Source organism: Crinia signifera, chromosome 4 (assembly GCF_055691185.1).
Source record: "Crinia signifera chromosome 4, ASM5569118v1, whole genome shotgun sequence".
NCBI classification, from domain to species: Eukaryota; Metazoa; Chordata; class Amphibia; order Anura; family Myobatrachidae; genus Crinia; species Crinia signifera.
In genome coordinates, this window is record NC_139220.1 from 323,702,999 (window position 1) to 323,726,024 (window position 23,026).

A 23,026-nucleotide genomic window follows, 5' to 3' on the forward strand; every position below is an offset into this window, starting at 1 on the left:
GAGGTGATGGTGTAGGAGCATGCGGTGGAGGAGGTATGATGGGCAGTGATGGGGTTGGAGTGTATGGTGGAGAAGGTGATGGTGTAGGAGCATGCAGTGGAGGAGGTATGATGGACAGTGATGGGGTTGGAGTGTATGGTGGAGGAAAGGATGGTGTAGGAGCATGCGGTGGAGGAGGTATGATGGACAGTGATGGGGTTGGAGTGTATGGTGGATGAGGTGATGGTGTAGGAGCATGCGGTGGAGGAGGTATGATGGGCAGTGATGGGGTTGGAGTGTATGGTGGAGGAGGTGATGGTGTAGGGGTGTGCAGTGGAGGAGGTATGATGGGCAGTGATGGTGTAGGAGTGTATGGTGGAGGAGGTGATGGTGTAGGAGCATGCGGTGGAAGAGGTATGATGGGCAGTGATGGTGTAGGTGTGCGCGGTGGAGGTGGTACTGTATAATGGGCAGTGATGGTGTCGGAGTGTAGGAAGGACGATGTGATGGCGTAGTAGTGTGCAGTGGAGGAGGTGATGGTGTATGAGCGTGCGGTGGAGGGAGGAGGTATGATGGAGAGTGATGGTGTTGGAGTGTATGGTGGAGGAGCATGCGGTGGAGGAGGTATGATGGGCAGTGATGGTGTTGGAGTGTATGGTGGAGAAGGTGATGGTGTAGGAGCATGCAGTGGAGGAGGTATGAAGGACAGTGATGGGGTTGGAGTGTATGGTGGAGGAGGTGATGGTGTAGGAGCATGCAGTGGAGGAGGTATGATGGACAGTGATGGATTTGGAGTGTATGGTGGAGGAGGTGATGGTGTAGGAGTGTGCAGTGGAGGAGGTATGATGGGCAGTGATGGTGTAGGACTGTGTGGAGGAGGAAGTGATGGTGTAGGAGTGTATGGTGGAGGAGGTGATGGTGTAGGAGCATGCGGTGGAAGAGGTATGATGGGCAGTGATGGTGTAGGAGTGTGCGGTGGAGGTGGTACTGTATAATGGGCAGTGATGGAGTCGGAGTGTGGGGAGGACGATGTGATGGTGTAGTAGTGTGCAGTGGAGGAGGTGATGGTGTATGAGCGTGCGGTGGAGGGAGGAGGTATGATGGAGAGTGATGGTGTTGGAGTGTATGGTGGAGGAGCATGAGGTGGAGGAGGTATGATGGGCAGTGATGGTGTTGGAGTGTATGGTGGAGAAGGTGATGGTGTAGGAGCATGCTGTGGAGGAGGTATGATGGACAGTGATGGGGTTGGAGTGTATGGTGAAGGAGGTGTTGGTGTAGGAGCATGCAGTGGAGGAGGTATGATGGACAGTGATGGGGTTGGAGTGTATGGTGGAGGAGGTGATGGTGTAGGAGCATGCAGTGGAGGAGGTATGATGGACAGTGATGGGGTTGGAGTGTATGGTGGAGGAGGTGATGGTGTAGGAGCATGCAGTGGAGGAGGTATGATGGACAGTGATGGGGTTGGAGTGTATGGTGGAGGAGGTGATGGTGTAGGAGCATGCGGTGGAGGAGGTATGATGGACAGTGATGGGGTTAGAGTGTATGGTGGAGGAGGTGATGGTGTAGGAGCATGTGGTGGAGGAGGTATGATGGGCAGTGATGGGGTTGGAGTGTATGGTGGTGGAGGTGATGGTGTAGGAGCGTGCAGTGGAGGAGGTATGATGGGCAGTGATGGGGTTGGAGTGTATGGTGGAGGAGGTGATGGTGTAGGAGCGTGCAGTGGAGGAGGTATGATGGACAGTGATGGGGTTGGAGTGTATGGTGGAGGAGGTGATGGTGTAGGAGCATGCGGTGGAGGAGGTATGATGGACAGTGATGGGGTTGGAGTGTATGGTGGAGGAGGTGATGGTGTAGGAGCATGCGGTGGAGGAGGTATGATGGGCAGTGATGGGGTTGGAGTGTATGGTGGTGGAGGTGATGGTGTAGGAGCGTGCAGTGGAGGAGGTATGATGGGCAGTGATGGGGTCGGAGTGTATGGTGGAGGAGGTGATGGTGTAGGAGCGTGCAGTAGAGGAGGTATGATGGGCAGTGATGGGGTCGGAGTGTATGGTGGTGGAGGTGATGGTGTAGGAGCGTGCAGTGGAGGAGGTATGATGGGCAGTGATGGGGTCGGAGTGTATGGTGGAGAAGGTGATGGTGTAGGAGCGTGCTGTGGAGGAGGTATGATGGACAGTGATGGGGTTGGAGTGTATGGTGGAGGAGGTGATGGTGTAGGAGCATGCGGTGGAGGAGGTATGATGGACAGTGATGGGGTTGGAGTGTATGGTGGAGGAGGTGATGGTGTAGGAGCATGCGGTGGAGGAGGTATGATGGACAGTGATGGGGTTGGAGTGTATGGTGGAGGAGGTGATGGTGTAGGAGCATGCGGTGGAGGAGGTATGATGGACAGTGATGGGGTTGGAGTGTATGGTGGAGGAGGTGATGGTGTAGGAGCATGCGGTGGAGGAGGTATGATGGACAGTGATGGGGTTGGAGTGTATGGTGGAGGAGGTGATGGTGTAGGAGCATGCAGTGGAGGAGGTATGATGGACAGTGATGGGGTTGGAGTGTATGGTGGAGGAGGTGATGGTGTAGGAGCATGCGGTGGAGGAGGTATGATGGGCAGTGATGGGGTTGGAGTGTATGGTGGAGGAGGTGATGGTGTAGGGGCATGCGGTGGAGGAGGTATGATGGGCAGTGATGGGGTTGGAGTGTATGGTGGTGGAGGTGATGGTGTAGGAGCGTGCAGTGGAGGAGGTATGATGGGCAGTGATGGGGTTGGAGTGTATGGTGGAGGAGGTGATGGTGTAGGAGCGTGCAGTAGAGGAGGTATGATGGGCAGTGATGGGGTTGGAGTGTATGGTGGTGGAGGTGATGGTGTAGGAGCGTGCAGTGGAGGAGGTATGATGGGCAGTGATGGGGTCGGAGTGTTTGGTGGAGGAGGTGATTGTGTAGGAGTGTGCAGTGAGGAGGTATGATGGACAGTGATGGGATTGGAGTGTATGGTGGAGGAGGTGATGGTGTATGAGTGTGCAGTAGAGGAGGTATGATGGACAGTGATGGGGTTGGAGTGTATGGTGAAGGAGGTGTTGGTGTAGGAGCATGCAGTGGAGGAGGTATGATGGACAGTGATGGGGTTGGAGTGTATGGTGGAGGAGGTGATGGTGTAGGAGCATGCAGTGGAGGAGGTATGATGGACAGTGATGGGGTTGGAGTGTATGGTGGAGGAGGTGATGGTGTAGGAGCATGCAGTGGAGGAGGTATGATGGACAGTGATGGGGTTGGAGTGTATGGTGAAGGAGGTGTTGGTGTAGGAGCATGCAGTGGAGGAGGTATGATGGACAGTGATGGGGTTGGAGTGTATGGTGAAGGAGGTGTTGGTGTAGGAGCATGCTGTGGAGGAGGTATGATGGACAGTGATGGGGTTGGAGTGTATGGTGGAGGAGGTGATGGTGTAGGAGCATGCGGTGGAGGAGGTATGATGGACAGTGATGGGGTTGGAGTGTATGGTGGAGGAGGTGATGGTGTAGGAGCATGCGGTGGAGGAGGTATGATGGACAGTGATGGGGTTGGAGTGTATGGTGGAGGAGGTGATGGTGTAGGAGCATGCGGTGGAGGAGGTATGATGGACAGTGATGGGGTTGGAGTGTATGGTGGAGGAGGTGATGGTGTAGGAGCATGCGGTGGAGGAGGTATGATGGACAGTGATGGGGTTGGAGTGTATGGTGGAGGAGGTGATGGTGTAGGAGCATGCAGTGGAGAAGGTATGATGGACAGTGATGGGGTTGGAGTGTATGGTGGAGGAGGTGATGGTGTAGGAGCATGCGGTGGAGGAGGTATGATGGACAGTGATGGGGTTGGAGTGTATGGTGGAGGAGGTGATGGTGTAGAAGCGTGCGGTGGAGGAGGTATGATGGGCAGTGATGGGGTTGGAGTGTATGGTGGTGGAGGTGATGGTGTAGGAGCGTGCAGTGGAGGAGGTATGATGGGCAGTGATGGGGTTGGAGTGTATGGTGGAGGAGGTGATGGTGTAGGAGCGTGCAGTAGAGGAGGTATGATGGGCAGTGATGGGGTTGGAGTGTATGGTGGTGGAGGTGATGGTGTAGGAGCGTGCAGTGGAGGAGGTATGATGGGCAGTGATGGGGTCGGAGTGTTTGGTGGAGGAGGTGATTGTGTAGGAGTGTGCAGTGAGGAGGTATGATGGACAGTGATGGGATTGGAGTGTATGGTGGAGGAGGTGATGGTGTATGAGTGTGCAGTAGAGGAGGTATGATGGACAGTGATGGGGTTGGAGTGTATGGTGAAGGAGGTGTTGGTGTAGGAGCATGCAGTGGAGGAGGTATGATGGACAGTGATGGGGTTGGAGTGTATGGTGGAGGAGGTGATGGTGTAGGAGCATGCAGTGGAGGAGGTATGATGGACAGTGATGGGGTTGGAGTGTATGGTGGAGGAGGTGATGGTGTAGGAGCATGCAGTGGAGGAGGTATGATGGGCAGTGATGGGGTTGGAGTGTATGGTGGAGGAGGTGATGGTGTAGGGGCATGCGGTGGAGGAGGTATGATGGGCAGTGATGGGGTTGGAGTGTATGGTGGAGGAGATGATGGTGTATGAGTGTGCAGTGGAGGAGGTATGATGGGCAGTGATGGTGTTGGAGTGTATGGTGGAGGACACTCACGTGAAGCAGTCCACACGTAGGCTGAGGGAGAACTTCCCGGCCTGGTACGGCTTCTCATCCATCACAGACTGTACAAACTCTGTATCTTCCACCATGACGGCCAGCTCGCTGTCCCGCTTTCCCAGCATGCTCCGGTCATTGATGTTCGCTGAACCTGAAATAATGAACAAAATGGAGTCTGTCAAGCACGAGGCACTGCATAGCGACATACAAGGGACAAGTGCAAACTCCAGGCGATGTCACAGAGAGAAGACGTGGCCCCTGCCGGGCACACAACCTACCGATAATAACCGTCCTGTCGTCCACAATCAGCAGCTTGCTGTGTATGTAGACGAGCTCCGTCACCAGGGATCCGTCGGGCATGTTCCCGTGTGTCCGCAGACTACATACCGACAGGTATTTGCGCCAGCTGTCACCCACTACAAGGAGAGAAAGACACTGGTGACCGGGCTATGCCACCATCCGGAACCCTCTCAGTGGTCACCATGTCACACCGGTGTCGTTATGTATGTTGTGCAATGATTGGCTGAACACTGGACCCTCATCCACCAATACACCCCCTGACCCACAGGGTGCAACAGCCCCCACGAACCCCCAAACCCCACTCACTTTCCTCCTTCAGGCGAGAGATGATAGAGTTGTCCCCGCGACAGATGGAACTGTAAGAGAAGAGGATTAGCGTTACCCAATGGAAGCCTAGGGGCTGCTCTCCACACTGTGCCGGCAGAGGGATCTGACCAGATCCCTCCTCCCAGCACCCCCTGCGGCCACTGAGCCACCCTGCACATGTGCAGATGGACTCCTGCTACCCAGTGACCGGGAGAGCTGCCCTTTGCAGCAATAATAGCGTAGGTTACTACACCCCGCCCAGAGAGAGAGAGAGAGAGTAGTGCGGAACGTGGGGTTACCTGTACGTGTAGTGCAGTATGGCCTGGATAGAGTTTCCTCCCCCCAGTTCAATGTTCCCCTCAAATCCAGGTAGCAAGGGGATCACAATGTAGACCCGGAAATAAGCGCTCTCCCTGCGGAAACAGATTGTCAGTATGTAACAGCGATCAGGCACACTGCACCCCAATACACAGACCTGGGTGCCCCACAGCCCCATACAGGTCACACAGGCACTATCCACCGCACTAACCCCAACACACAGACCTGGGCGCCCCACAGCCCCATACAGGTCACAGACACTATGCACCGCACTAACCCCAACACACAGACCTGGGCGCCCCACAGCCCCATACAGGTCACACAGGCACTATCCACCGCACTAACCCCAACACACAGACCTGGGTGCCCCACAGCCCCATACAGGTCACACAGGCACTATCCACCGCACTAACCCCAACACACAGACCTGGGTGCCCCACAGCCCCATACAGGTCACGCAGGCACTATTCACCGCACTAACCCCAACACACAGACCTGGGCGCCCCACAGCCCCATACAGGTCACACAGGCACTATCCACCGCACTAACCCCAACACAAAGACCTGAGTGCCCCACAGCCCCATACAGGTCACACAGGCACTATCCACCGCACTAACCCCAACACAAAGACCTGGGTGCCCCACAGCCCCATACAGGTCATGCAGGCACTATTCACCGCACTAACCCCAACACACAGACCTGGGCGCCCCACAGCCCCATACAGGTCACACAGGCACTATCCACCGCACTAACCCCAACACACAGACCTGAGTGCCCCACAGCCCCATACAGGTCACACAGGCACTATCCACCGCACTAACCCCAACACAAAGACCTGGGTGCCCCACAGCCCCATACAGGTCACACAGGCACTATCCACCGCACTAACCCCAACACACAGACCTGGGTGCCCCACAGCCCCATACAGGTCACAGACACTATGCACCGCACTAACCCCAACACACAGACCTGGGTGCCCCACAGCCCCATACAGGTCACAGACACTATGCACCGCACTAACCCCAACACACAAACTTGGGCGCCCCACAGCCCCATACAGGTCACACAGGCACTATCCACAACACACAGACCTGGGCACCCCACAGCCCCATACAGGTCACACAGACACTATGCTGCATACTGCCCCCAACACACAGACATGGGCGCCCCACAGCCCCATACAGGTCACACAGACACTATGCTGCATACTGCCCCCAACACACAGACATGGGCACCCCACAGCCCCATACAGGTCACAGGCACTATGCACCACACTAACCCCAATACACAGACCTGGGCACCCCACAGCCCCATACAGGTCACAGACACTATGCACCGCACTAACCCCAACACACAGACCTGGGCACCCCACAGCCCCATACAGGTCACACAGACACTATGCACCGCACTAACCCCAACACACAGACCTGGGCGCCCCACAGCTCTATACAGGTCATGCAGGCACTATGCTGCATACTGCCCCCAACACACAGACCTGGGCACCCCACAGGTCACACAGACACTATGCTGCATACTGCCCCCAACACACAGACATGGGCGCCCCACAGCCCCATACAGGTTACACAGACACTATGCTGCATACTGCCCCCAACACACAGACATGGGCGCCCCACAGCCTCATACAGGTCAGACAGACACTATACACCGCACTAACCCCAACACACAGACATGGGCGCCCCACAGCCTCATACAGGTCAGACACTAACCATAACCCAGGTGCAAGCACAGCCAATAGGCAGCGGCGTATAACCCCCCTGCCCCACTCTCTCACTTGTGCGCTCGGGAGATCCGCTTCACAATGGCTTCCGCTATAGTGTTCTGTACGGTGCGTCCATCTGTGGAGCTGATGAAGAACTGGTTCTGGAACAAGAGAGCAGATCGTACAGTAAGGAGCTGACTGAGCAATGCGTTTTCAAACGTTGCATACAATAAATGACTCTCCAGCCAATCAGCTCCCAGTGGTCATGGGTTTTAACCCCTTCATGACAGAGCCAGTTTGTGCCTTCATGACAGAGCCCTTTTTTTCAAATCTGACATGTCTCACTTAAGTGGGGATAACTTTTTTTTGCTTTTACTTATCCCAGTGATTTTGAGATTGTTTTCTCGTGACACATTGTACTTCAAGTTAGTGGTAAATTTTGGTCGATACAGTCTGTGTTTTTTTGTGAAAAATACCAAAATATCGTGAAAAAATGGAAAATTTAGCAATATGCAAAATGTTAAATTTTCTGCTTGTGAGACAAATAATCATACCACTCAAAATAGTTAATAACTAACATAGACCATATGTCTACTTTATGTTGCCATCATTATTTCAACCCCCTTTTCATTTTTTTGGACACTAGGAGGCTTCAAATATGACTAGCAAATTCTCAAATTTTCAAGAAAATTTCAAACACTGATTTTTTTAGGGACCAGTTCAGTTCTGATGTGACTTTGAGGGACTTGTATGTGAGACACCCCCATAAATGATGCCATTTCAAAAACTGCACCCCTCACAGTATTCAAAACAGCATTTTGGAAGTTTGTTAACCCTTTAGGTGTTTCACAGGAATTAAAACAAAGTGTAGGTGAAATTTCAAAATTTCTTTTTTTTTGCAGAGTTTCAATTTTAATACATTTTTCTAACAAATACAGTAGATTTTACTAGAGAAATGTGACTAAAAATTGATTCCCCCAATTCTTTTGTTTTAAAAAATATCCTATATGTGGCCCTAGTGTGACGTTGACCAAACCACAGGCTTCATAATAGAAGGAGCACCTACTTGATTTTGGAGCCTCCTTTTTATGAGATTTTTTTTTAGGCACCATGTAGGTTTCTAGGCACCATAAGTGCTAAAAGTTAGGAACCTCCCCCACAAGTCACCCCATTTTGCAATCTACACCCCTCAGGGAATTCATCTAGGGGTATAGTGTACATTTCAAACCCCCAGGGGTTTCACCAATTTTGGTACAACTGGGATGTGAAAATGGAAAATTACATTTTTTTACACAAACATGCAGTTCTGGCTCAAAATTTTTCATTTTCACAAGGAATGAAGGAGACAAAGCACCCCAAAATCTGTGCCCCAATTTCTCCCGAGTACGGCAATGCCTCACATGTGACCAAAAAATACCAGTTGGGTGCATGGCAGGACTCAGAAGGGAAGGAGTGATTTTTGGATTTTGCAGCAAAGATTTTGGTGGAATGAATGGTGGGTACTATGATGCATTAGCAAGACTCCCAAAGCACCAATACAGTGGAACCCCCCCACAAGTCACCCCATTTTGCAAAGTACACCCCTCAGGGAATTCATCTAGGGGTATAGTGTACATTTCAAACCCCCAGGGGTTTCACCAATTTTGGTACAACTGGGATGTGAAAATGAAAAATTACATTTTTTTACACAAACATGCAGTTCTGGCTCAAAATTTTTCATTTTCACAAGGAATGAAGGAGACAAAGCACCCCAAAATCTGTGCCCCAATTTCTCCCGAGTACGGCAATGCCTCACATGTGACCAAAAAATACCAGTTGGGTGCATGGCAGGACTCAGAAGGGAAGGAGTGATTTTTGGATTTTGCAGCAAAGATTTTGGTGGAATGAATGGTGGGTACTATGATGCATTAGCAAGACTCCCAAAGCACCAATACAGTGGAACCCCCCCACAAGTCACCCCATTTTGCAAAGTACACCCCTCAGGGAATTCATCTAGGGGTATAGTGTACATTTCAAACCCCCAGGGGTTTCACCAATTTTGGTACAACTGGGATGTGAAAATGAAAAATTACATTTTTTTACACAAACATGCAGTTCTGGCTCAAAATTTTTCATTTTCACAAGGAATGAAGGAGACAAAGCACCCCAAAATCTGTGCCCCAATTTCTCCCGAGTACGGCAATGCCTCACATGTGACCAAAAAATACCAGTTGGGTGCATGGCAGGACTTAGAAGGGAAGGAGTGATTTTTGGATTTTGCAGCTCAGATTCTGGTGGAATTTTGGTGGGTGCTATGTCGCATTAGCAAGACCCCCCAAGCACCAATACAGTGGAACCCCCCCACAAGTCACCCCATTTTGCAAAGTACACCCCTCAGGGAATTCATCTAGGGGTATAGTGTACATTTCAAACCCCCAGGGGTTTCATCAATTTTGATACAACTGGGATGTGAAAATGGAAAATTACATTTTTTTACACAAACATGCAGTTCTGGCTCAAAATTTTTCATTTTCACAAGGAATGAAGGAGACAAAGCACCCCAAAATCTGTGCCCCAATTTCTCCCGAGTACGGCAATGCCTCACATGTGACCAAAAAATACCAGTTGGGTGCATGGCAGGACTTAGAAGGGAAGGAGTGATTTTTGGATTTTGCAGCTCAGATTCTGGTGGAATTTTGGTGGGTGCTATGTCGCATTAGCAAGACCCCCCAAGCACCAATACAGTGGAACCCCCCCACAAGTGACCCCATTTTGCAAACTACACCCCTCAGGGAATTCATCTAGGGGTATAGTGTATATTTCAAACCCCCAGGGGTTTCACCAATTTTGGTACAACTGGGATGTGAAAATGGAAAATTACATTTTTTTACACAAACATGCAGTTCTGGCTCAAAATTTTTCATTTTCACAAGGAATGAAGGAGACAAAGCACCCCAAAATCTGTGCCCCAATTTCTCCCGAGTACGGCAATGCCTCACATGTGACCAAAAAATACCAGTTGGGTGCATGGCAGGACTTAGAAGGGAAGGAGTGATTTTTGGATTTTGCAGCTCAGATTCTGGTGGAATTTTGGTGGGTGCTATGTCGCATTAGCAAGACCCCCCAAGCACCAATACAGTGGAACCCCCCCACAAGTGACCCCATTTTGCAAACTACACCCCTCAGGGAATTCATCTAGGGGTATAGTGTACATTTCAAACCCCCAGGGGTTTCACCAATTTTGGTACAACTGGGATGTGAAAATGGAAAATTACATTTTTTTACACAAACATGCAGTTCTGGCTCAAAATTTTTCATTTTCACAAGGAATGAAGGAGACAAAGCACCCCAAAATCTGTGCCCCAATTTCTCCCGAGTACGGCAATGCCTCACATGTGACCAAAAAATACCAGTTGGGTGCATGGCAGGACTCAGAAGGGAAGGAGTGATTTTTGGATTTTGCAGCAAAGATTTTGGTGGAATGAATGGTGGGTGCTATGTCGCATTAGCAAGACCCCCCAAGCACCAATACAGTGGAACCCCCCCACAAGTGACCCCATTTTGCAAACTACACCCCTCAGGGAATTCATCTAGGGGTATAGTGTACATTTCAAACCCCCAGGGGTTTCATCAATTTTGGTACAACTGGGATGTGAAAATGAAAAAAATACATTTTTTTACACAAAAATGTACTTCTGGCTCAAAATTTTTCATTTTCACAAGGAATGAAGGAGACAAAGCACCCCAAAATCTGTGCCCCCATTTCTCCAGAGTACGGCAATGCCTCACATGTGACCAAAAAATACCAGTTGGGTGCATGGCAGGACTCAGAAGGGAAGGAGTGATTTTTGGATTTTGGAGCACAGATTTTGGTGGAATGAATGGTGGGTGCTATGTTGCATTACCAATACAGTGGAACCCCCCCACAAGTGACCCCATTTTGCAAACTACACCCCTCAGGGAATTCATCTAGGGGTATAGTGTACATTTCAAACCCCCAGGGGTTTCATCAATTTTGGTACAACTGGGCAGTGAAAATGAAAAAAATACATTTTTTTACACAAAAATGTACTTCTGGCTCAAAATTTTTCATTTTCACAAGGAATGAAGGAGACAAAGCACCCCAAAATCTGTGCCCCCATTTCTCCAGAGTACGGCAATGCCTCACATGTGACCAAAAAATACCAGTTGGGTGCATGGCAGGATTTAGAAGGGAAGGAGTGATTTTTGGATTTTGCAGCTCAGATTCTGGTGGAATGAATGGTGGGTGCTATGTGGCATTAGCAAGACCCCCGAAGCACGGTGAAATGATGAACCTAATAATCCATAGATGTGTGGTATATTTTGAAACACTCCTTTATACATAGGCCGGGTTTGTCGGGGCAAGTTTCACAGTGGAAAATAGTATCCTTTCTTATTCCCTTTTTATAGCAAACTTTGCACCTTTTTTGTGTCCTGCCCTTTCTTGCAGTGGAGGGGATTTCGTTGGGAAAATGCTGCCCTGGTACAATACGGGGGCCAGTACTAGAAGTACTGGGGCCCTCTGCCTGCTGATTCCCAAATATTAGGCTCTTTATGACTTCCTCTTGAAAGTGCATAAATGTCCCCCTCTGGCCGGTAGAACGGAATAGCACGTAAGCGTTATACAGTGCCATCTGGATGATATACACGGCCAGCTTCTTGTACCAGATATTTGTTTTCCGCAGGGCACTGTACGGCTTCAGTACCTGATCTGAAAGATCCACTCCGCCCATGTACTTATTGTAATCTAGGATACAATTTGGTTTTGAGGTGTGGGTACTGGTACCTCGTACAGGGATGGAGGTGGTACTGTCTCCATGAATTGTTGTCAGTATAAGGACATCCCTCTTGTCCTTATATTTGACCAACAACATATTTTCGGTGCATATTCCCCTGCTTTCACCCCTTCTCATTACTTGGGCAATGTGCGTTTTGGGGAGGCCTCTTTGGTTCTTGCGCACAGTACCGCAAGCTGCTGTACCTCTTGAACCAAGGACCTTAAACAGGGGGATGCTGGTGTAAAAGTTATCCACATAGAGGTGATAACCCTTATCCAGGAAGGGGTGCATTAAATCCCAGACAATTTTTCCACTAACACCTACGAGGGAGGGGGGGCATTCTGGTGGTTCAATTCTTGAATCCTTCCCTTCATATACCCTAAACTTGTGGGTGTACCCTGTGGTGCTTTCACACAGCTTATACATTTTTATGCCATACCTTGCCCTCTTACTGGGAAGGTACTGGCGGAATTTAACCCTTCCTTTAAAATGTATAAGGGACTCGTCGATACTAATACATTTATCAGGGATGTATAGCTCTGCAAATTTGGCACTGAAATGATCAATGACCGGCCTGACTTTGAATAGCCGGTCAAAGGTGGGATCATCTCTGGGTGGGCACTGTGCATTATCGGTGTAATGTATAAATTTATGGATTGCCTCAAAACGAGCCCGGGGCATGGCCATACGGTGAAATGGGGTGCTGTACAGAACATCTGTACTCCAATATTGCCTAATTTGTGGCTTTTTTACTATGCCCATGTGTAACACCAGACCCCAAAACGTCATCATCTCTACTGCATCTACAGGGGTCCACCTAGCAAATGATGACGTGGGGTTTTGAGCAATAAACTGCTGGGCATATAAATTAGTTTGGTCCACCATTAAATTTATAAAATCATCAGAGAAAAATAATTTGAAAAAGTCAATTTCTCTGAGACCTGTTGAATCAAATTGGATTCCTGGGATGGCCAAAAACTCAGGAACCTGGGGCTCAAAATTGTCTGGTGGTGGGGTCCATACGAGATCAATTATTGGGGGGGGGGGTCTCAGCTGCTCTACGGGGGCGTCTTTGAGGGGGTCCCTCATCACCAGAGGAGGAAGAAGAGCTTAAGACGAATCCTTCAAATTCCCCGCTTGCCTCACTGGCTGTGTCAGAGTCAGAGGCAAGCATGGCATATGCCTCCTCCACTGAATACATTCTCCTGGATGACTGGGACGACATTTGGGATGACATTTGGGATGCCATTTATATTTTTGTGTTACTGGTAGTGAAATGTTTCAACACGTGTATAGTGTAGGGGGGGGTACAAACTTTATTTCAACCAGGGGGGTATGTAGTGTGTGGTGTGTATGTAGTGCAGAAAAAAAAAATACAAAAAAAAAAAAATTGAAGGGTTAAAAAAAAAAAATGGAAGGGGTTAAAAAAAAAAAAATGGAAGGGGTTAAAAAAAAAAAAAATGGAAGGGGTTAAAAAAAAAAAAAAGGTCCTGCGCCAAAAATTGAGCACAGATGTTGGTCAGTAACGTCCGTCACTGAACAGCGCTCAAAGGCAACAGGAATTTGATAAAAAAAAAAAAAATAGATCAACCCTGTGCCGAAAAAGCTGATCAGTGATGTACGTCACTGATCAGCGCACAGTGGCCACAGGACACACACAAAATCACAGTGTGTGTAAAAAAAAAAATTAAAAAAGACCCCACAGCACTCACAAAAAATAAAAAAAGGTGATCAGTGATGCGACACTGATTACCAGTGAGGGGCAGCAGGTGCACAACCTTTGGTGCAACTGACAGTGCAACTGGCAGCAACTGACAGGTATATATAAAAAAAAAACCTCTGTACCCCCAAAAAGTTGCTGATCACCTCAGATATAGTGATCAGCACAAAAGGCGGGGGCAGCAGACACAAAATTTAGCACTCTCTATCACTCTCTGTCACTATCTCTCTCTATCTCTCTATCTCTCACTATCTATCACTCTATGACACTGCAGCAGCAGCACTGACAGGTATATCTATATATAAAAAAAAACCTGCGCCCCCAAAAAGTTGCTGATCAGTTAATTTATACTGATCAGCACAAAAGGGGGGGCAGCAGTCAGTTATATAAAAAATATATAGCACAATCTGTCACTATCTCTCTATCTCTCTCTATCTCTCTCTCTATCTCTCTCTCTATCTATCTATAGCTCTATCACACTGCAGCAGCACAAAATATAGCACTAGGCCTCTCTATCTCTCTCTATCTCTCTCTATCTCTTTCAGTTATATAAAAAATATATAGCACAATCTGTCACTATATCTCTCTCTCTATCTCTCTCTATCTCTCTCTATCTCTCTATCTATAGCTCTATCACACTGCAGCAGCACAAAATATAGCACTAGGCCTCTCTATCTCTCTCTATCTCTCTATATCTCTTTCAGTTATATAAAAAATATATAGCACAATCTGTCACTATCTGTCACTATCTCTCTCTCTATCTCTCTCTATCTCTCTATCTATCACACTGCAGCAGCACAAAATATAGCTCTAGGCCTCTCTATCTCTCTCTATCTCTCTCTATCTCTCTCTCTATCTAATAACTATCTAATAACTCGCAGCAGCACAAGATGTCACAGGATGTCACAAGATGTCACAAGAATAAGCAATATCTAGGCAGTGATCAGGTAAGTATTTGGATGGGTTCTGGTCAGTATTGGCGGCAGCTGGGCACGGTGACCGCACTGCACGCTATTCCAGACCGGAATGGCGTCTGCAGTGCAGTCACCGTTAGTTTAAACCCCCCTCCTTGGCTGTGATTGGTCCGTCGGTCCGACGGACCAATCACGGCCTTTGGGGGCGGGCGGGGTGAGGTGGGGTGACACCAGTGTCACCCTTACACCCCGCGGTGATTGGTGCTGTACTTTACAGCACCAATCACCTCCGATCCCGTGTCACCGGCGAACGTTATTCGCCGGTGACACAGAAAACGCTGTGAATGGCTGTTCACACTGAACAGCCAATCACAGCGATCGCCGACGGGGGGGCGGCATCGCAGCCCCCCCTGGGCATGCACGGACATGTCTGCTGTCAGGGACAGCAGACATCGTCCCTCTGTCACTGCGTCTCTAGACGCAGTGACAGTTTTAAGCCATGACGTATATATACGTCAACGGTCGGGAAGTACTTCCCGGCCATGACGTATATATACGTCAAATGTCGTGAAGGGGTTAAAAAAAGACTGTTGGGGGCCATTTGACTGGAACACCAGTTATCGTACGCAACAGGCGGAGTTTGATTGCTGCAGAGACTGATGAGGACCACCGGGCGTCCTTATACAAAGTAGCCGTTCAGCAGATAACGCCGGCGTAGGACAGCTGGCTCTGTATAAGAACAGCCGGCTCTGTATAAGAACAGCCGGCTCTGTATAAGAACAGCCGGCTCTGTATAAGAACAGCCGGCTCTGTATAAGAACAGCCGGCTCTGTATAAGAACAGCCGGCTCTGTATAAGAACAGCCGGCTCTGTATAAGAACAGCCGGCTCTGTATAAGCACAGCCGGCTCTGTATAAGAACAGCCGGCTCTGTATAAGAACAGCTGGCTCTGTATAAGAACAGCTGGCTCTGCGTGTATGTACAGATCCCATCCTCATTCACAGACACCAGTGGGATTTGCGGCAGTGTCAGAGCCGGGGGAGCCTTTGTCCCAGTGTAATGCTGCTCACACAGCTGAGCGCTAGAGCAAACACGCTGTCCGGCCGGGGCGCGCGGCAAGTGCTGACGGGGGCGGCGCTGATGAGTCATGGGATAATGCCACAGCGGGGACGTCTTAAATAAATAATGGGTCTGACAATGATATACGTAGACACTGTGTGTGTGATTGTGTGTTTGTGTGTGTACATTTGGTTATCAGCCGCTTTTATGTATCCCGAAACTTCTTACAGGGCACTCTCACGCCAGCAGGGCCCGACACATACACAGCTGTGTGCCAGGACCATGGCTCACCCTCCTGGGCACCTCCGTCCCTGCACTGGTCTCTGTGCTAGATGGGGCCACATGCAGGGGTTGATGGTTTTGGCTCTGATATACAAATACCACGGGAGCCTGTGCATAGTACAGAGAGAGCTCCGCCCAGGGGGACTGGTGCCAGGATTACTGGTTTCCCGGACATGACTCACAGGCCCACGAACCAACACTGAGCATTGTGCATCACACCGCTGTGTCCTGCAGACTACACAGGGCACCAGCCTCGCATGCAGCCGTATATGCTATCCCGCTGTTGACACATCCTCTGTTGGCCCTGCATTCAAAGCCGGCCGAAGACATGGTTAGCGAGGGCCATTCTGTATAGCGCAGCGAGAGCAGCAGCATCCTCACCTCTATGTACACATAGTGCTCTGCGTGGGATATGCAGTGTAGATAGGCATTGAGAATAGAGCACTCATTGCAACCTGCCGACCAGCCATCCACCGAGCGCAGCACCTGCAGGGGGAACAGTTATATGTGATACCCCACCAGCACGCTGCTACTCCTCATGCCAATCAGCTCTAGTGTTCAGTGCTGATATACAGACCACACTGTGCTAGAAGCACTACAGCAGACAGCGACACCCTAGACAGGAAAAAGGAACTGCATGGGTTTTCTAAGATGGCGGGTGCCAGAATGAACACTACAGCTCTACTACACCTCAAACTCTCTACTATTCCTGTACACATTCAGCAGTCACAGATACTACACCTCCAGCTCTCTGCTATTCCTGTACACATCCAGCACGCACATCTACTACACCTCCAGCTCTCTACTATTCCTGTACACATCCAGCAGTCACAGATACTACAACTCCAGCTCTCTGCTATACTTGTACACACTAACAGCTACTGCACCTCCATGTCTCTGCTATTCCTGTACACATCCAGCACACACAGCTGCTACACCTCTAACTCACTACTATACCTGTACACACACCTACTACACCTCCAGCTCTCTGCTATACCTGTACACATCCAGCACGCACAGCTACTACACCTCCAACTCACTATTATACCTGTACACACAGCTACTGCACCTCCATGTCTCTGCTATCCCTGTACACATCCAGCACACACACAGCTACTACACCTCCAACTCACTACTATACCTGTACACACAGCTACTACACCTCCAGCTATCTGCTATCCCTGTACACATCCAGCACACACAGCTACTACACCTCCAACTCACTATTATACCTGTACACACAGCTACTACACCTCCATGTCTCTGCTATCCCTGTACACATCCAGCACGCACAGCTACTACACCTCCAACTCTCTGCTATTCCTGTACACATCCAGCACGCACAGCTACTACACCTCTAACTCACTATTATACCTGTACACACAGCTACTACACCTCCAACTCGCTGCTATTCCTGTACACATCCAGCACGCACAGCTACACCTGCAACTCTGCTATACCTGTACACATCCAGCATACACAGCTACTACAACTCCAGCTCTCTGCTATTCCTGTATACATCCAGCACGCACAGCTACACCTGCAACTCTGCTATACCTGTACACATACAGCATGCACAGCTACTACAACTCCAGCCCTCTGCTATTCCTGTACACATTCAGCACTCACAGATACTACACCTCCAGCTCTCTACTATTCCTGTACACATCCAGCACGCACAGCTACACCTGCAAATCTGCTATTCCTGTACACATTAACACACAATTACTACATTGCCATCTCCCTGCTATTCCTGTACACACACACAGCTACTACACCTCCATGTCACTGCTATACCTGTACACACAGCTACTACACCTCCATGTCACTGCTATCCCTGTACACACAGCTACTACACATCCATGTCTCTGCTATCCCTGTACACACAGCTACTACACCTCCATGTCTCTGCTATTCCTGTACACATCCAGCACGCACAGCTACTACACCTCGGACTCTCTGCTACTTCTGGATGCATTCAGCATCACTACCTCTCTCTACCATTGCGCTTCCCACTGCAATTCCTTCACCTTGCATCACCTGCCACCACCCACACTACATCACCTGCACCGTGGCGCTGTGACATCCCGGCACCGTGTACGACGGCCTCTCTGCTGTGCTGAGGGATTTCGGCAGTAGATACGGAAACGAAGGACCTTTATACTTGCTCTTAGTGATCTGTAATATAGAAGTGTGGGCAGAGAGGGGTAACCTGCGGCATGCACAGCGGACCCTCACTGTGCCCTGATCACTGAGCAGGACCCAGAACCCACCCGGCCTCTAGTACCCACCTTAGTGAAGTTCCATCTCTGGATGAAGTGCCGTGAGACGTCTCTAGCCGCTTTACCGTGGATCACGGCGCCTATATCTCTCCACGGCATTCTGGGATTTTTCATCCGGTCGATGAAATCTATAATTACAGGAATATAGCACTGCCATGTCCTAGGGGTTCTGCTGCATATGCTGGGGGGGGGGGCTCAGAGGAAGCAGAGGGGGAAGCGCAGCTCGCTGACTATAGCAGGAATAGGTTATATGCTTATGGAGCGATGAGCCTGCCCCTCCCCCTGCAGGGTGACACAGACAGAAGGGAGATATGAGCCTGCCCCTCCCCCTGCAGGGTGACACAGACAGAAGGGAGCTATGAGCCTGCCCCTCCCCCTGCAGGGTGACACAGACAGAAGGGAGCTATGAGCCAGCCCCTCCCCCTGCAGGGTGACAGACAGAATGAGCTATGAGCCTGCCGCTCCCCCTGCAGGGTGACACAGACAGAAGGCAGCTATGAGCCTGCCCCTCCCCCTGCAGGGTGACACAGACAGAAGGGAGCTATGAGCCTGCCCCTCCCCCTGCAGGGTGACACAGACAGAAGGCAGCTATGAGCCTGCCCCTCCCCCTGCAGGTTGACACAGACAGAAGGGGGCTATGTGCCCGCCCCTCCCCCTGCAGGGCCACACACAGACAATAGAAGGTTGGCGTACACTTCCATCTCTTACCCTCAAATGGTTTCTCCAGCTGCACCCAGTCCTTGAGAATAAGGTTACTGTAGTCCTTGCCCAGCCATATCTGGGACGTCATTGCCGGCTCCTCCGGAGAAATGCCGTCAGCCGAGGATACATCCTGCTGAGAGACAGCAGGAGGCCACCTTAAAGGAGTAGGGAGCAGCAAGAGACAGACAGCAAAAGAAAATGATATCAGAGAAAAGGAGGAAATAGAGGAAGTGTAACATGGAGAACTAGGAGGATCACAGGCGAGGAGCCGCAGGCAGGCTGAGGAGCAGCAGAAGACTTTATATGCTGTGTAATGTGGAATAGGGGCCACGCGCTGGAGAGGCACAGGGGCCACGCGCTGGAGAGGCACAGGGGCCACGCGCTGGAGAGGCACAGGGGCCACGCGCTGGAGAGGCACAGGGGCCACGCGCTGGAGAGGCACAGGGGCCACGCGCTGGAGAGGCACAGGGGCCACGCGCTGGAGAGGCACAGGGGCAATGTAATTGGAGTAATAGGACAGGAGTAAAGTGATGGGGACAGAGAAGTAACGGAACAGAGTAACAGGAGTAAAGTGACTGAGTAACCGACACAGCCTCAGGAGGACACAGGCACAGCCTCAGGAGGACACAGGCACAGCCTCAGGAGGACACAGGCACAGCCTCAGGAGGACACAGGCACAGCCTCAGGAGGACACACCTCAATCCCTGTATAGAGCAATAAATACCTTCTCCTGTTTCTCCATAGCTCCCACATCTGTCAGCCGGTAACTGTGATCATCCCATCGCCCGTAGGCTAAATCTAGGCCACCCAGGAAAACCACAGACTGGTCTATGGCTACCATCTTCTCGTGGTGGGCCCAGAGGAAGACGATGGAGGAGACATGATCCGGGTGACGCATCACCTACACAAAGAAGGACAGATGGAGAGGTGGCACTGTAAGCAGGCACATGGGGATGGGGTGAGAGGAATACTATGGAGGAGACATGATCCGGGTGACCCATCAGCTACATGAAGAAGGACAGGTGGAGAGGTGGCACTGTAAGCAGATACATTGGGATGGGGTGAGAGGAAGACTATGGAGGAGACATGATCCGGGTGACCCATCAGCTACATGAAGGACAGATGGAGATGTGGCACTGTAAGCAGGCACATGGGGATGGGGTGAGAGGAATACTATGGAGGAGACATGATCTGGGTGACCCATCAGCTACATGAAGGACAGATGGAGATGTGGCACTGTGAGCAGATACATGGGGATGGGGTGAGAGGAATACTATGGAGGAGACATGATCCGGGTGACCCATCACCTACATGAAGGACAGATGGAGATGTGGCACTGTAAGCAGGCACATGGGGATGGAGTGAGAGGAAGATTATGGAGGAGACATGATCCGGGTGACCCATCAGCTACATGAAGGACAGGTGGAGATGTGGCACTGTGAGCAGATACATGGGGATGGGGTGAGAGGAAGACTTGCGAAGGAGACATGATCTGGGTGACCCATCAGCTACATGAAGAGGGAGAGCTGGAGAGGTGGCACTGTAAGCAGATACATGGGGATGGGGAAAGAGGAAGACTATGGAGGAGACATGATCTGGGTGACCCATCAGCTACATGAAGGAGGACATGGGGAGTTGGCACTGTAAGCAGACTCATGTGGATGGGGTGAGAGGAAGACTATGAGAGCACCCAGGTAAGCAGACACCATGAGGGTGTAGTTGGTAAGACATTCTGTAACTTTGCAGCATCATTGTTGGTATTGGGGTGCAGGTCTCCTTCTCTTACCTTGATATTAGGGTGTAGGAGCATTAATGCCCTTTTGCTGTACCCGCTGTTAATGCCGAGAGCCAACTCCACCTCCTTAAACAGCAACACACAAACCCGCACTCCGGCATCCTGTGATATGAAACCGTATTATTACCACAGTACAGTACAAAGAGCCAAAGCGAAGCAGAAGACAACTTTGCTGGAAAATCTGTGGGTGCTATGTGAACAAAGGATCATAAATAAATATCCCCATTCCCTATGTGTATGACCCATCAGCCCTTTCAAATAAGTTGAGTTCTAACAGACTTGGACTCCTGATAACTACATCTGCAATCACTATCGCTGCCCTAGCTGACCCAGCTTCTCAGGACCTACTACCAGCAGCTGAGGACTTGTTCTTCTGATAGACCATCCAAACATGGAGTGGTGAATCCCAACCAAAGCAAAATATGTATAGCAATGCCCCGTATATCCGCCCTAATGCCAGGTGTACCTTCCAACAAAGGATGCCCAAGGTAATAGGTGACCTTATCATGACCCTGGGACAGACACGTGGTCGCTGTTTCTGTGTCCACCTCTCATAGTTAAAGTTCTCATGCTGTTGGCCTCTCGCTACGCTGTTATGATGACTGGTTAGTGAACGGAGGATGTGGGAGCAGATTTATGGAATATTGCAGAGATGGAGAAAGAATTACACCGGAGAACGTTCTCCTCTCTGGAATTGTACGTGACCATCATCTACTACGCACAGCTTGTATTTAAGATATTGCTTATTGTGTCATTGAGGAGATGCAAAGATCTGAAACGCCGCCTGTACTGACCGCCTTGTGTTTCAAGATGATGTCAAGCCTCCACGAGTCATCGATTGCTGGTCGCTTTAGGTGGATTTCTGGGCTGAGCCTACACAGATGAGACATTAGAAACTGAAGCAGAAATGCCAGATGCAGGAACCCCCCTGGATCTCACCAAGTACTACATCAGTCCTAGAGATACTCCATGAATGTCACCATGTACTCTCTAGTATGCTAGTCCCACAGGAAAAATCTAGACATCACTATGTAGCCTACAGGTAGCCCCTAGACGTCACCATATACTAGAGCAGTCCTACAGGTAACCCTACGAATGTCATCACGTACTAGAGCAGTCCAACCGGTACCCTGGACATTACCATGTACTAGAGCAGTCCTACAGGTACCCCCAAGATGTCACCATGTACTAGAGCAGTCCTACAAGTAACCCCATGGATGTCACCACGTACTAGAGCAGTCCTACAGGTACCATGGACATTACCATGTACTAGAGAAGTCCTACAGGTACCCTGGACATTACCATGTACTAAAGCAGTCCTACAGGTACCCCCTAGACATCACCACGTACTAGAGCAGTCCAACAGGTACCCTGGACATTACTATGTACTAGAGCAATCCTACAGGTACCCCCTAGACGTCACCATGTACTAGAGCAGTCCAACAGGTACCGTGGATATTACCATGTACTAGAGCAGTCCTACAGAAACCCCATGGATGTCACTATGTACTAGAGCGGTCCTACAGGAACCCCCCTGGACGTCACCATGTACTAGAGCAGTCCTACAGGAACCCCATAGACATCACCATGTACTAGAGCAGTCCTACAAGTAACCCCATGGATGTCACCACGTACTAGAGCAGTCCAACAGGTACCCTGGACATTACCATGTACTAGAGCAGTCCTACAGGTCCCCCCAAGACGTCACCATGTACTCGAGCAGTCCTACAGGTACTCTGGACATTACCATGTACTACAGCAGTCCTACAGGTACCCCCTGGACGTCACCATGTACTAGAGCAGTCCTACAGGTACCCCCTGGACGTCACCATGTACTAGAGCAGTCCTACAGGTACCGTGGATATTACCATGTACTAGAGCAGTCCTACAGAAACCCCATGGATGTCACTATGTACTAGAGCGGTCCTAAAGGAACCCCCCTGGACGTCACCATGTACTAGAGCAGTCCTACAGGTACCCCCTAGATATCATTATGAAGTTCACCCTTACCACCAATCTGTGATGAAGATTTCCTCCCGGGCCTGCAAGAGAGCATCCGCCACAGCAGCAAAGTAACTGGACCCATTAACAAACCTGAAGACAGAAAGGCAGAGATGATGGAGGGGCAGTCGGCAGAGATGATGGAGGGGCAGGCAGTAGGCTAGAGACAATGGAGGGGCAGGCAGTAGGCTAGAGACGATGGAGGGGCAGTAG

The 23,026-nt window shown here is 50.2% G+C and overlaps 1 protein-coding gene across 5 annotated transcripts in view; it reads right to left on the bottom strand.

The window, feature by feature from the left end:
• The window catches only part of PLD2 (phospholipase D2), an 80,720-nt gene that overhangs the window by 2,627 nt on the left and 55,067 nt on the right, over positions 1–23,026 (bottom strand). For all 5 annotated transcript variants that reach the window (XM_083185712.1, XM_083185710.1, XM_083185709.1 and 2 more), the window contains exons 12-24: positions 22,823–22,906; positions 21,607–21,685; positions 20,804–20,914; positions 19,742–19,918; positions 19,024–19,150; positions 18,325–18,443; positions 18,098–18,211; positions 16,415–16,519; positions 7,353–7,441; positions 5,542–5,655; positions 5,243–5,292; positions 4,915–5,052; positions 4,634–4,787 (exon numbers count right to left, since the gene is read on the bottom strand). In XM_083185712.1, the coding sequence (XP_083041838.1) occupies positions 4,634–4,787; positions 4,915–5,052; positions 5,243–5,292; positions 5,542–5,655; positions 7,353–7,441; positions 16,415–16,519; positions 18,098–18,211; positions 18,325–18,443; positions 19,024–19,150; positions 19,742–19,918; positions 20,804–20,914; positions 21,607–21,685; positions 22,823–22,906 (1,461 nt within the window). The remainder of the gene's footprint in view (positions 1–4,633; positions 4,788–4,914; positions 5,053–5,242; positions 5,293–5,541; positions 5,656–7,352; positions 7,442–16,414; positions 16,520–18,097; positions 18,212–18,324; positions 18,444–19,023; positions 19,151–19,741; positions 19,919–20,803; positions 20,915–21,606; positions 21,686–22,822; positions 22,907–23,026) is intronic.